The 11,047-nt window shown below is 58.8% G+C and overlaps 1 protein-coding gene across 1 annotated transcript; it reads right to left on the reverse strand.

Moving 5' to 3' along the window:
- Positions 1-1,366: 1,366 nt before the first annotated feature.
- LOC135407929 (keratin, type II cytoskeletal 6A-like) lies at positions 1,367-8,305 on the reverse strand. Its single transcript, XM_064643350.1, has 9 exons — positions 7,477-8,305; positions 5,983-6,197; positions 5,399-5,459; positions 5,102-5,197; positions 4,725-4,889; positions 3,449-3,574; positions 2,282-2,502; positions 1,977-2,008; positions 1,367-1,872 (listed from the first exon to the last, which is right to left on the reverse strand). The coding sequence occupies exons 1-9, from the start codon at positions 7,921-7,923 to the stop codon at positions 1,679-1,681; spliced, it is 1,557 nt and encodes a 518-aa protein (XP_064499420.1). The 5' UTR covers positions 7,924-8,305; the 3' UTR covers positions 1,367-1,678.
- Positions 8,306-11,047: the final 2,742 nt, after the last annotated feature.

The following is an 11,047-nucleotide window of genomic DNA, read 5'->3' on the forward strand; positions in this document are numbered from 1 at the left end:
ATGGACCTGATCCAGTACATGGATCCTGTACATGGAACTGATCCTGTACATGGAGCTGATCCTGTACATGGAACTGATCCTGTACATGGATCCTGTACATGGAGCTGATCCTGTACATGGAGGTGATCCTGCACATGGATCCTGTACATGGAGCTGATCCTGTACTTGGAACTGATCCTGCCCATGGAACTGATTCTGTACATGGAACTGATCCTGTACAGGGAGCTGATCCTGCCCATGGAGCTGATCCTGTACTTGGAGCTGATCCTGGACTTGGAACTGATCCTGTACTTGGAACTGATCCTGTACTTGGAGCTGGAGCTGATCCTGTACATGGAGCTGATCCTGTACTTGGAGCTTATCCTGTACTTGGAGCTGGAGCTGATCCTGCACATGGAGCTGATCCTGTACATGGATCCTGTACATGGAGCTGATCCTGTACTTGGAGCTTATCCTGTACTTGGAGCTGATCCTGTAATGGAGCTGATCCTGCCCATGGAACTGGAGCTGATCCTGTACTTGGAACTGATCCTGCCCATGGATCCTGTACATGGAGCTGATCCTGCCCATGGAGCTGATCCTGCCCATGGAACTGATCCTGTACATGGAGCTGATCCTGTACATGGAACTGATCCTGTACATGGAGCTGATCCTGTACTTGGAACTGATCCTGCCCATGGAACTGATCCTGTACATGGAGCTGATCCTGTACATGGATCCTGTACATGGAGCTGGAGCTGATCCTGTACATGGAACTGATCCTGCCCATGGAGCTGATCCTGCCCATGGAGCTGATTCTGTACTTGACCCTCCACCCCTGTGCAGCCAAAGCAGAGGGAGTGTCAGTGCCAAGACCCAACACCTGAACCAGTGTGACCAGTGCTCTGAGTGGACTGGGAGGACTGGGAGGCTCAGCTGGGACAGCCCGGGGTGACAGGGCTCCCAGAACAAGCTGTGTGGTCGCTCTGACTCCCCTGGGAATTATTTCCCCACCGTCAGGGGGTTGTGCAGGTCCATCCCACACCCGGCACCGGGACCCAACCCCGGGATCCGGGATCCAGGACGGGCTGGAAGCGAGTGCAGCTCCGACCTTTCCCCCCTGCCCGACTCCTGCCTCGGCGTGTCCCGCCTTTGGCTCCCGGGGCTTTTCCCTGGAATATTGAAATCCACGTCCAACCCCCCCCCAACCCCCCGGGGGCTCGGCGGTGCCGGCGTGTTCTGGCTACTGAGGGAGAAATTCCCTAAAATCCGAGCGAGGAGCAAAAATGGGAGCCTTGAACTGGGCAGGGCCCGGGGCAGAGCGCTCGTTCCCCTCATTTGCATTCGCTGCTGCGCCCCTTTAATTAAAAGGCCCCGCGAAATGGAATAAATTAGGTGTGCATGTTTTATTCAGACAAACACCGGCGAGCGAAGAGGAGACGAAGGGTCACGGGACGAGACACACTTTATGTACAAAATCCGGCCAAAAACACCCTGCTGAGCTGACCCAAGCGAATTTTAACCAGCTGGACTCGCGGCCAGCGGGGAGAGAGAGAGTTCCTAAAGTGGGGCTCCCGCGGGACAAGGCTTAGGGGGCTTAGGGGCCCCTCACTCTGCCGACCCCGCCGACGCCCCAGCGCCGCAGTTTTGGGGGGGTTTCGGGGTTTCTGGCGCGTGACGGCGTCTGCGGGGAGGGCTTTTAGCTCCTGTAGCTTCTCCGGGTGGAGGAGGTGGACACGAACTTCACGCTGGAGCTGCTGCCGGCGGCGAGGGCGCTGCTCCCCCCGGGGCCGGGGGCGCAGCCGAAGCCGCTGCCCAGCCCGCACATCCCCCCGGCCACGCTCAGGTTGCTCCCGGCCCCGTAGCCCGAGCCCACGGTCGTCCTGGTGACGGCTGCGAAGAGGAGGAGGAGGAGGAGGAGGAGGAGAAGGGAAAGGCTGTCAGTGTGTGCGGGCGCGGGGACACGGGGATGTTTAAATAGGGATCGGGGGACTTACAGATATTCACCGGGACGCCGTCTCCAGCCAGCCTGTTTGGGGAGGGGACACAAGGGGACAGGGTTAGGAGCCTGGTGGGGCTGGGGGGGAACAGCAGGACACGTTTCCTACGGGCTTTCGGGGAGAAAAATAAAATCTTGGCGTAGTTAATGGGGTGGGTTTTTTTGTTATTTCCATTACCCGGGACAACCTTCCCTTCCTCTGCCCCCCCAAAGCTTCGTTCAGCACTCCAGAAACGCTGAGCACCCCCAGTGCCCCCATCCCTGTGCCCCCCAAACCCCGGGAAGGGTCGTGTGTCCCCCCACCTGCACTCCTCGCCCTCCAGCAGCTTCCTGTAGGTCGCGATCTCGATGTCCAGGGCCAGCTTGACGTTCATGAGCTCCTGGTACTCGCGGAGCTGCCGGGCCAGGTCGGCCTTGGCCTGTTGCAGGGCGTCCTCCAGCTCGGCCAGCTTGGCCTTGGCGTCCTTGAGGGTGAGCTCCCCGCGCTCCTCGGCGTCGGCGATGGCGGCTTTCAGGTTGGCACACTGGGGGAGACAAACCCGCCCTGAGCTCCCCACACCACACCCAGACTGGGCTTCACCTCCCCTGAAACCACCAGGTTTTATCCCAGGATGCTCAGCTTTATCCCAGCACCCTCAGGGGTATCCCAGCACCCTCAACTTCATCCCAATACCCTCAGCTTTATCCCAGCACCCTCAGCTTTATCCCAGCACCCTCAGGGGTACCCCAGCACCCTCAGCTTTATCCCAGCACCCTCAGCTTTATCCCAGCACCCTCAGGGGTATCCCAGCACCCTCAGGGGTACCCCAGCACCCTCAGCTTTATCCCAGCACCCTCAGCTTTATCCCAGCACCCTCAAATTTATTCCAGCACCCTCAAATTTATCCCAGCACCCTCAAATTTATCCCAGCACCATAATCTTTATCCCAGCACCACCAGTTTTATCCCAACACCCTCAGCTTTATCCCAACACCCTCAGCTTTATCCCAGCACCTTCAGCTTTATCCCAGCACCTTCAGCTTTATCCCAGCACCCTCAGCTTTATCCCAGCACCTTCAGCTTTATCTCAGCACCCTCAATTTTATCCCAGCACCCTCAGCTTTATCCCAGCACCCTCAAATTTGTCCCAGCACCACCACCTTTATCCCAGCACCACCAGCTTTATCCCAACACCCTCAATTTAATCCCAGCACCCTCGGGGGTATCCCAGCACCACCAGCTTTATCCCAGCACCCTCAGCTTTATCCCAGAACCCTCAGGTTTATCCCAGCCCCCTCAGGGGTATCCCAGCCCCCTCAGGGGTATCCCAGCACCATCAGCTCAACTGGTTTTAGTGCCAGTTCTCCTTCCGAGCGAAAAAGGATCAAACCTCGAGGAACGTTCCCAGGTTGGCTCCGACCTTTTCCTTTCTTTCCCTGGTCAGTCAGGGGTTAAACTGTTCGAAGCCGGGGGTTTCTGCCCCTTCCTCACCTGCTTCTTGACGCTGTCGATCTCGGAGCGCAGCCGCTGCACGTGCCGGTTGAGCTCGGAGATCTCCTGCTTGGTGTTCCTGAGGTCGTCCCCGTGCCTGCCGGCCGTGGCCTGCAGCTCCTCGTACTGTCCGGGAGAGGGACGGCCCGTCAGGGCAAAATCTGCCCCCTTTGGAGCCACCCCGGGCTGCTGGGAGCCCCTCCCTGAGCCCATGAAAGCCCCTTATGGAGCCAACGGGAGCCCCTTCCTGACCCCACGAGAACCCCTCTCTGAGCCCACGGGACCCCCCACCCTGGAGCCCATGAGAGCCCTTTCCTGGAGCCCACAGGACCCCCTCCTGGAGCCAATGAGAGCTCCCTCTGGAGCCCACAGGACCCCCTTCCTGACCCCACGAGAGCCCCTCCCGGAGCCCACGGGACCCCAACCCTGGAGCCTGTGAGAGCCCTTTTCTGGAGCCCACGGGACCCCCTCCCTGAGCCCACAAGAGCCCTTTCCTGGAGCCCACAGGAGAGCCCCTCCCTGAGCCCATGGGACCCCCTCCCTGAGCCCATGAGAGCCCCTCCCAGAGCCCATGAGAGCCCCTCTCTGAGCCCACGGGACCCCCACCCTGGAGCCCACAGGAGAGCCCCTCCTGGAGCCCATGGGAGCCCCTCCCTGAGCCCACGGGAGCCCCTCCTGGAGCCCATGGGAGCCCCTTCCTGACCCCATGAGAGCCCCTCTCTGAGCCCACGGGACCCCCTCCCAGAGCGCACGGGAGCCCCCCCCGGAGCCCAGGGGAGCCCCTCCTGGAGCCCACGGGAGCCCCTCCTGGAGCCCAGGGGACCCCCTCCCTGAGCCCACAGGAGCCCCTCCCTGAGCCCACGGGAGCCCCTCCCTGAGCCCATGGGAGCCCCACTGGGAGCCATGGGAGCCCCTCCCTGAGCCCACAGGAGCCCCTCCCTGAGCCCACGGGAGCCCCCCCTGAAGCCCACGGGAGACCCTCCTTGAGCCCAGGAGAGCCCCTCCCAGAGCCCCCCCTGGAGCCCCTCCCAGAGCCCACGGGACCCCCTCCTGGAGCCCAGGGGACCCCCTCCTGGAGCCCATGGGACCCCCTCCCTGAGCCCACAGGACCCCCTCCCAGAGCCACGGGAGCCCCTCCCGGATCCTGGCCCTGCAGCCAGAGCCGAGCTGTGCAACGGGGCCTCCGAGGAGGTTTTCTGGGCCGAGCTGGGGTTTGTCTGTGTCTGTTCCAGACGAGATGTGGAGATCGGAGCAGGGAACCCCCCGGGCCCTTCACCTTGGTCTGGTACCAGGACTCGGCCTCGGCGCGGCTGCGGTTGGCGATGTCCTCGTACTGCGCCTTCACCTCGGAGATGATGCTGTCCAGGTCCAGGTTCCGGTTGTTGTCCATGGTCAGCACCACCGAGGTGTCGGAGATCTGGGTCTGCATCTGGGACAGCTCCTGCCAAGCGCACGGGGGAGGTGATTCCTCGGGAGAGGCCTTTCCCTGCTCCCGGGCGAGGGAGAGGCGGCTGCAGATCGGGATCTGAACAGCTCGGGTGTGGCCCCAGAGAGGGAAAGGATTTGGCACCTCCCGGGGGGAGAAATCTGGGGCTTTCGGGGGAATGGGGGTGGAGGAGCTCTTAACGAGGGTTGGGGTGGTTTTGGACTCACGGCCTCGTAGAGGGTTCTCAGGAAATTAATCTCTTCAGTCAGAGCGTCTGCCTTGGCTTGTAGTTCCACCTTGTTCATGTAGGAACCGTCCACATCCTGGGGGACGAGAGAGTTTTGGGTGGGTTAGACCCCCACCAGCAAACCAGGAACAGGCACAGCTGCAGGAACGCTCCAGGGAAGAGCCACAAAAACAAAACTAAAGGGGGCTGGAATACGACTGGATGGATCTTGGATGGGTTTGTGCCTGGGAGGGGAGTTAGAGCTCCACACCCTTGGTGTTCTGGAACGTTCCCTCACCTTCTTGAGCGTCACGAACTCGTTCTCGGCGATGGTCCTCCTGTTGATCTCATCCTCGTACCTGGGGCAGGGAGGCAGGAGGAGCATTTGTTGGGGCAGGAGCAGAGGGAGGTGATTTTACCTCGCAGGAATGAACTTCCTCAAGAGCGTTTTGCATACGAGGCTCTTTTCTCCCGCAGCAGAGACCACGAAGCCGAGCCAGTTAAAACAAGACATCAAACCCTTCCGAGCAGATCCCTCATTTTCCACTCGTTTCGCCCATTACTCATCCTCTGCTGCTGCTGATTTCAGCAAACCAAACGTGCTGCCCTGAAACTCCCCGTGCAGTTGTTTTCTCTCTCAGGAGGCAATTTAGTTAATAAGCCTTTGATCCTGCTCTAAATTACCCCCTGAACGTTTGGTGTGTTTGGATGTGTTGCCCCGTTACTGGGAAAACTTCTCCTTGGGAAAATTCCTCCAGGAGAAATAAACACCATCCCAGCTTTCCCTGCCGGGAATCCCTGGGTTTCCCTGGCTGCCCTGAATCCCCCCAGCTGGTTGGAGGGTGGGGAAAGGGCTGCACCCCCCAGCACCCCCAGACTTACTTCTTCTTGAAGTCCTCCACCAGGTACTGGGTGTTGAGCAGCTCCCCCTCCAGCCGCCCCTTGTCGCTCAGGAGGCTGTTGAGCTGCACCCTCAGGTTGTTGATGTAGGTCTCGAAAAGCGGCTCCAGGTTGTTCCTCACGGTTTTCATGCCCTGCTCCTGCAGGAGGCTCCACTTGGTCTCCAGCACCTTGTTCTGCTGCTCCAGGAACCGAACCTGGAAAAGAGGGGTGGGAAGGGGGGAGGTTGTGGGAGCTCAGAACCAGCTCGGGGTTGTGGGAGCTCAGAACCAGCTCGGGGGTGAGGGGGGGAGGTTGTGGGAGCTCAGAACCAGCTCAGGGTTGGGAAGGGGGGGAGGTTGTGGGACCTCAGAACCAGCTTGGGGTTGTGGGACCTCAGAACCAGCTCAGGGGTGAGGGGGGGAGGTTGTGCAGAACCAGCTCGGGGTTGGGAAGGGGGGGAGGTTGTGGGAGCTCAGAACCAGCTCGGGGTGAGGGGGGGAGGTTGTGGGAGCTCAGAACCAGCTCAGGGTTGGGAAGGGGGGGAGGTTGTGGGACCTCAGAACCAGCTCAGGGTTGGGAAGGGGGGGAGGTTGTGGGACCTCAGAACCAGCTCAGGGTTGGGAAGGGGGGGAGGTTGTGGGACCTCAGAACCAGCTCAGGGGTTGGGGGGGGGTGGGTTTCTCCTTCCAGCTGCTTTTCTCGGCCCAATTCTCGCCTGGCAGGGGCACAATTTGCTGTCTGGGGGCAGGGACCCTGCTCAGTGCCACAAACTCTGGAACCACCCTGATTTTCTTGCCTGCCCTTCGTTGCTTTGCTAAATCGTGGATTTCGTGTGAGGAATGTGTGCAAAATCAGATAAGGAGCAAAGCAGGGCTTGTTCTTTCATTAAAATAACGTTATTAAGGTGTGTTTTCTCCTTGCCCTCATCAGAGTTCCCCCACCCCACTAAAGCTCCAAAATATTGCAGCGTTTTCCTCCGAGCCAAAGAGGAGCTGCTCAAGCAGAGCAGAAAGGGAGCAGATTTCTGGTTCATCAGTGAAATGGGCAGATTTTGGATCAGATTTTGACCTATTTTGAGCTGAAAACCCCAAACATTCTGGTGCTGTTGCAGTGACGGACTTAAATGCCCTTGAGGGAATTCAAGCAACAGGAGCTGCTTCTCCCCTTTTGCCAATTTTTGGGGTCATTTTAGGTGGGTTTCTTGCGTCTCACTTTAATCAGCTGAAAATCCATTCTCGGGGCTCAGTGGACAGAGGCAAAAGTCTCCAGAAGGGCGGGATTGTCTTCTGGAGCTTCCCTTTCCCCGCTGCCCGTGGGACGAGGAGGATTAAAGGAGGTGATTAATTCCTGGCAACCACGGGGTGACAGGTGCCATTCCCTGGAGTTCCCAGGGCATCTTCCAGCCTCACCCCTCGCTTCTATTCCTCCTTGATGTGCCCGTCAAGCACGAAACCCCCCCCGGGGCAGGATATTCCGGGAGAGCCCGGGTCTCACCTTGTCGATGAAGGAGGCGAATTTGTTGTTGAGGGTTTTGATCTGCTCCTTCTCCTCCTTCCGGATCCTTTGGATGTTGGGGTCGATCTCCAGGTTGAGGGGCTTCAGGAGGCTCTGGTTGACGGAGACCTCGTGGATCCCCCCCGCCGGGAAGGCGGGGTACCCGTAGCCGAGGTTGGCGAAGCCGCCGCCGTAGGCGCTCCCGGCTCCGTAGAAGCTCCCACCCCTCCCAGCCACGGAGATCTTCTTGCAGCCGCCGACGTTGTAGAGGCTCTTGCTGCCGAAGCCCCCCCCGACCCTGGCGAAGCCGCTGCCGGCGCCGCAGCCCCCCAGGCGGGTGACGGAGCAGGAGCTGAAGCTGGTCCGGCACGTGCCGGGCACCGCGGCCGAGGCGGCGCTGAAGCCGCTCCGGCCCCGCTGGATCCGCACGGTGGACTGGCGAGACATGGCCCGGCTGGGTTTTGGGATCGGGATCGGGATCGGGATGGATGGATGGATGGATGGATGGATGGATGGATGGATGGATGGATGCTGCGGCGGGAATAGAGGAGCGGAGGCGCTGGCCCCGAGCGAGGAGTGGGCGGGATGAGGAGAGGGACGAACCTGCGCCGGGCACGGGCTGGGAGAGCCCTTTTATGCCGGGCTGGGCTGGGTTGGCTGAGGTGGATCTCCCCTCTGATGAATTCAGCTTGGCATGTCCGACAGCATTCTGCAGGGTGAACTCACCCCCACACACGCCCTGCTGAGACAATGCAGGAGGTTCTCAGCAACAGGGATTGTTTGGGAATAACTGTCGCCTTCTCCTGCCTCTGGAGACATCCAGACTCGTCGCCTTCCCCGAGCCCCGGGAGGTGAGGATGAGTCACGGCGGGCACGGGGAGAAAACACCGTTCCGAGCGCCTGTCACTCAACAGCTCTGCCTCGGGAAAACTCCATCCCTCGGGAGTGCTCCCGGCCCTCCTTTCGCTCCCAAGCAGGGCTTGGGAAAGTCCAGACCCTGGTGCTGCAGGAGAGGGGTCGGTGCCGGGCCAGGAAATGTTGCACAGCCAAGCCTGCAGAGAATTCCCCCTGCAGTAAATTCAGTTCACTCTGCAGAGAATTCAATTCCCCCTGCACTGAGTTCACTTTGCAGAGAATTCACTCTGCAGTAAGTTCACCCTTCAGTGAATTCCCCCTGCAGTAAATTCACCCTGCAGGGAATTCAAATCACTCTGCACTGAATTTTCCCTGCCCTGAATTCCCTCCCTGCAGTAAATTCACTTTGCAGTGAGTTCAATTCACTCTGCAGTAAATTCAATTCACTCTGCAGTAAATTCACTTTGCAGTAAATTCACTTTGCAGTGAATTCAATTCCCCCTGCCCTGAATTCCCCCTGCATTGAATTCACTTTGCAGAGAATTCTCCCTGCAGTAAATTCACCCTTCAGTGAATTCAATTCACTCTGCACTGAATTTCCCCTGCCCTGAATTCCCCCTGCAGTGAATCCTCCCTGTAGTAAATTCACTCTGCAGTGAATTCAATTAATTCTGGACTGAATTCACTTTGCAGCAAATTCACTTTGTAGTGAATTCAATTCCTCCTGCCCTGAATTCCCCCTGCAGTAAATTCACTTTGCAGAGAATTCCCCCCTGCGGTGAATTCCCCCTGCACTGAATTGTTTTACCCTGGGGGGTCTCTGATATGGGATTTGTGATAAAATCCTTGTGAGATTTGCCCGGAGAGGCCGTGGAATCCCCATCCCTGGAAGTGCCCAAGGCCAGGTTAGAGTCACCTGCTCCAGGGAAGGTGGAACTGGGGGGGCTTTCAGGTCCCTCCCACCCCATCCCATCCCATCCCATCCCATCCCATCCCATCCCATCCCATCCCATAATTCCATGTCCTGCCCGGTCCCCTCCGAGCCACCACGGGAATCTGCAGGAATTTGCTCCCACCCCTGAGAAAATCAAAGCTCAGCTCCCTGATCTCTGCCCAAAGTCCTCCTTCTCCGGGTTCACCCCTCTGCCTTTGGAAGAACAGTTCCGGGCTGGAACTGAGGAGTTTGGGGGAGTCCCTTCTGTTCCTGGGAGCTCTGGGACAGCCGAGCTCTGTCCCCAACCTGTGCTGCTCCCTCGGGACCTTCCCTGGGCAGCAGGAAAACCCCCGACCAACAACCCAGTGAGGAACAAAGAGCAGGGCAGGTTGTGGGAACGGGAACTGCTCTGACGCCTCTCTGGGAGGATCCATTCCCTGTGGAAATGGGGCTCTTCCCAACACCCAGTTCACAACCACGGGGTCATTCCCCGAGGATTTCATCAGCTCTTCCAGCACAACTGGGATCCTGCCTCCTCGAACCCACCAGAGAATCGGATCCACCCTCTCCAGGATTCCCTGCAGGACACAGAAAGACATCCTGGATCCATCCTTTCCCGGCACAGCCCCTTGCAGGTGCTTTGAGTGACAATTTAAACAGAAATGTCTAAACAATAATTCCTTTTGAGGGGACAAGAAGGAGGTTCCTGCACCTCCTCGTGCCGCAGGTTGGTCAGGGAAGGATGATCCGTGTTTAATTCCCTTAAACAAGAGGGGGAAATCGGAAATGTGTCCCCCTGAGCAGCTTCCCCTCGTGCTGTCTGCGGGTCTGAGCAGCTGCTGCAGCACAGGAACGATCCAATAATCAGGAATCCCCATAAAATCGAGGAATTACCCCGGTGGGGGGTGTTGTCCTTCCGTCTGTGGTCGGAGCAGGAGTTTCCCAGGAATATTCTGTGTCCCGTCGTTTCCCCCCCTGCCCAGCGGACAAGGCTCCAAATGGAGGTTTTTAAATGAAGGGGGGAAATAAATAACGATTTTGGGTTGGGTTTGGAGTTTATTTCCAGGCTGAGCCTTTATTGCAAGGAAGGGCTCAATCCTGGAGCCTTTGTCTCGCTGGGGCTGACGTCCCACACCCACGGGAGCGGGAAGCAGGTGGATTAACAAACCACAGGGCTGTGTCCAAAAGGCGTTTTTGGGAGGATTATTGCCCGGCTTTGGGGTTTTCCTCACCAGCTGACAGAGGATGTCACGACCTGGAGGCACGAGGTGGATTCCCCCTCACGCAAAGCGGGGATTCCAGTCCCACAGTCAGAGATTTCCAGCTGAGAGAGGGGGAAAGAGTTAGGGAAGGAATTCCTCCCTGGGATGGGTTTCCCACAGGATGCCCCGTCCCTGGAAGTGTCCAAGGCCAGGTTGGATCCACCTGGGACAGGGAAGGTGTCCCTGCCCATGGCACGGGGTGGGATGGGATGAACTTTCCCACCCAAACCCATCCCGTGACCGTGAGATCCTCAAAGGCAGACGGAATTCCTCCCGGTGGGAGCTGCTCTGTCCCTTCCATCCCCCTCCCCTCTCTCCGACCACCCCCCAGGCTTCTCAATCCCACCTTTTTCCCAGCGAAATTCCCCACCGGACCCCGGATCCTCCCCTCCTGAGGGATCCCAGCCCCTGGAATTGCCATTTCCCCCCTCTCCCAGCACGACGTGGGGAGCTCGTGTGGCCGAGCCAGGGCGTGCAGGGCTGAAATCCCCCCCCCCGTTCCCAGGAGCTCAATGAGTCA

This window comes from Pseudopipra pipra (genome assembly GCF_036250125.1).
Source record: "Pseudopipra pipra isolate bDixPip1 chromosome 30 unlocalized genomic scaffold, bDixPip1.hap1 SUPER_30_unloc_1, whole genome shotgun sequence".
Classification (NCBI taxonomy): domain Eukaryota; kingdom Metazoa; phylum Chordata; class Aves; order Passeriformes; family Pipridae; genus Pseudopipra; species Pseudopipra pipra.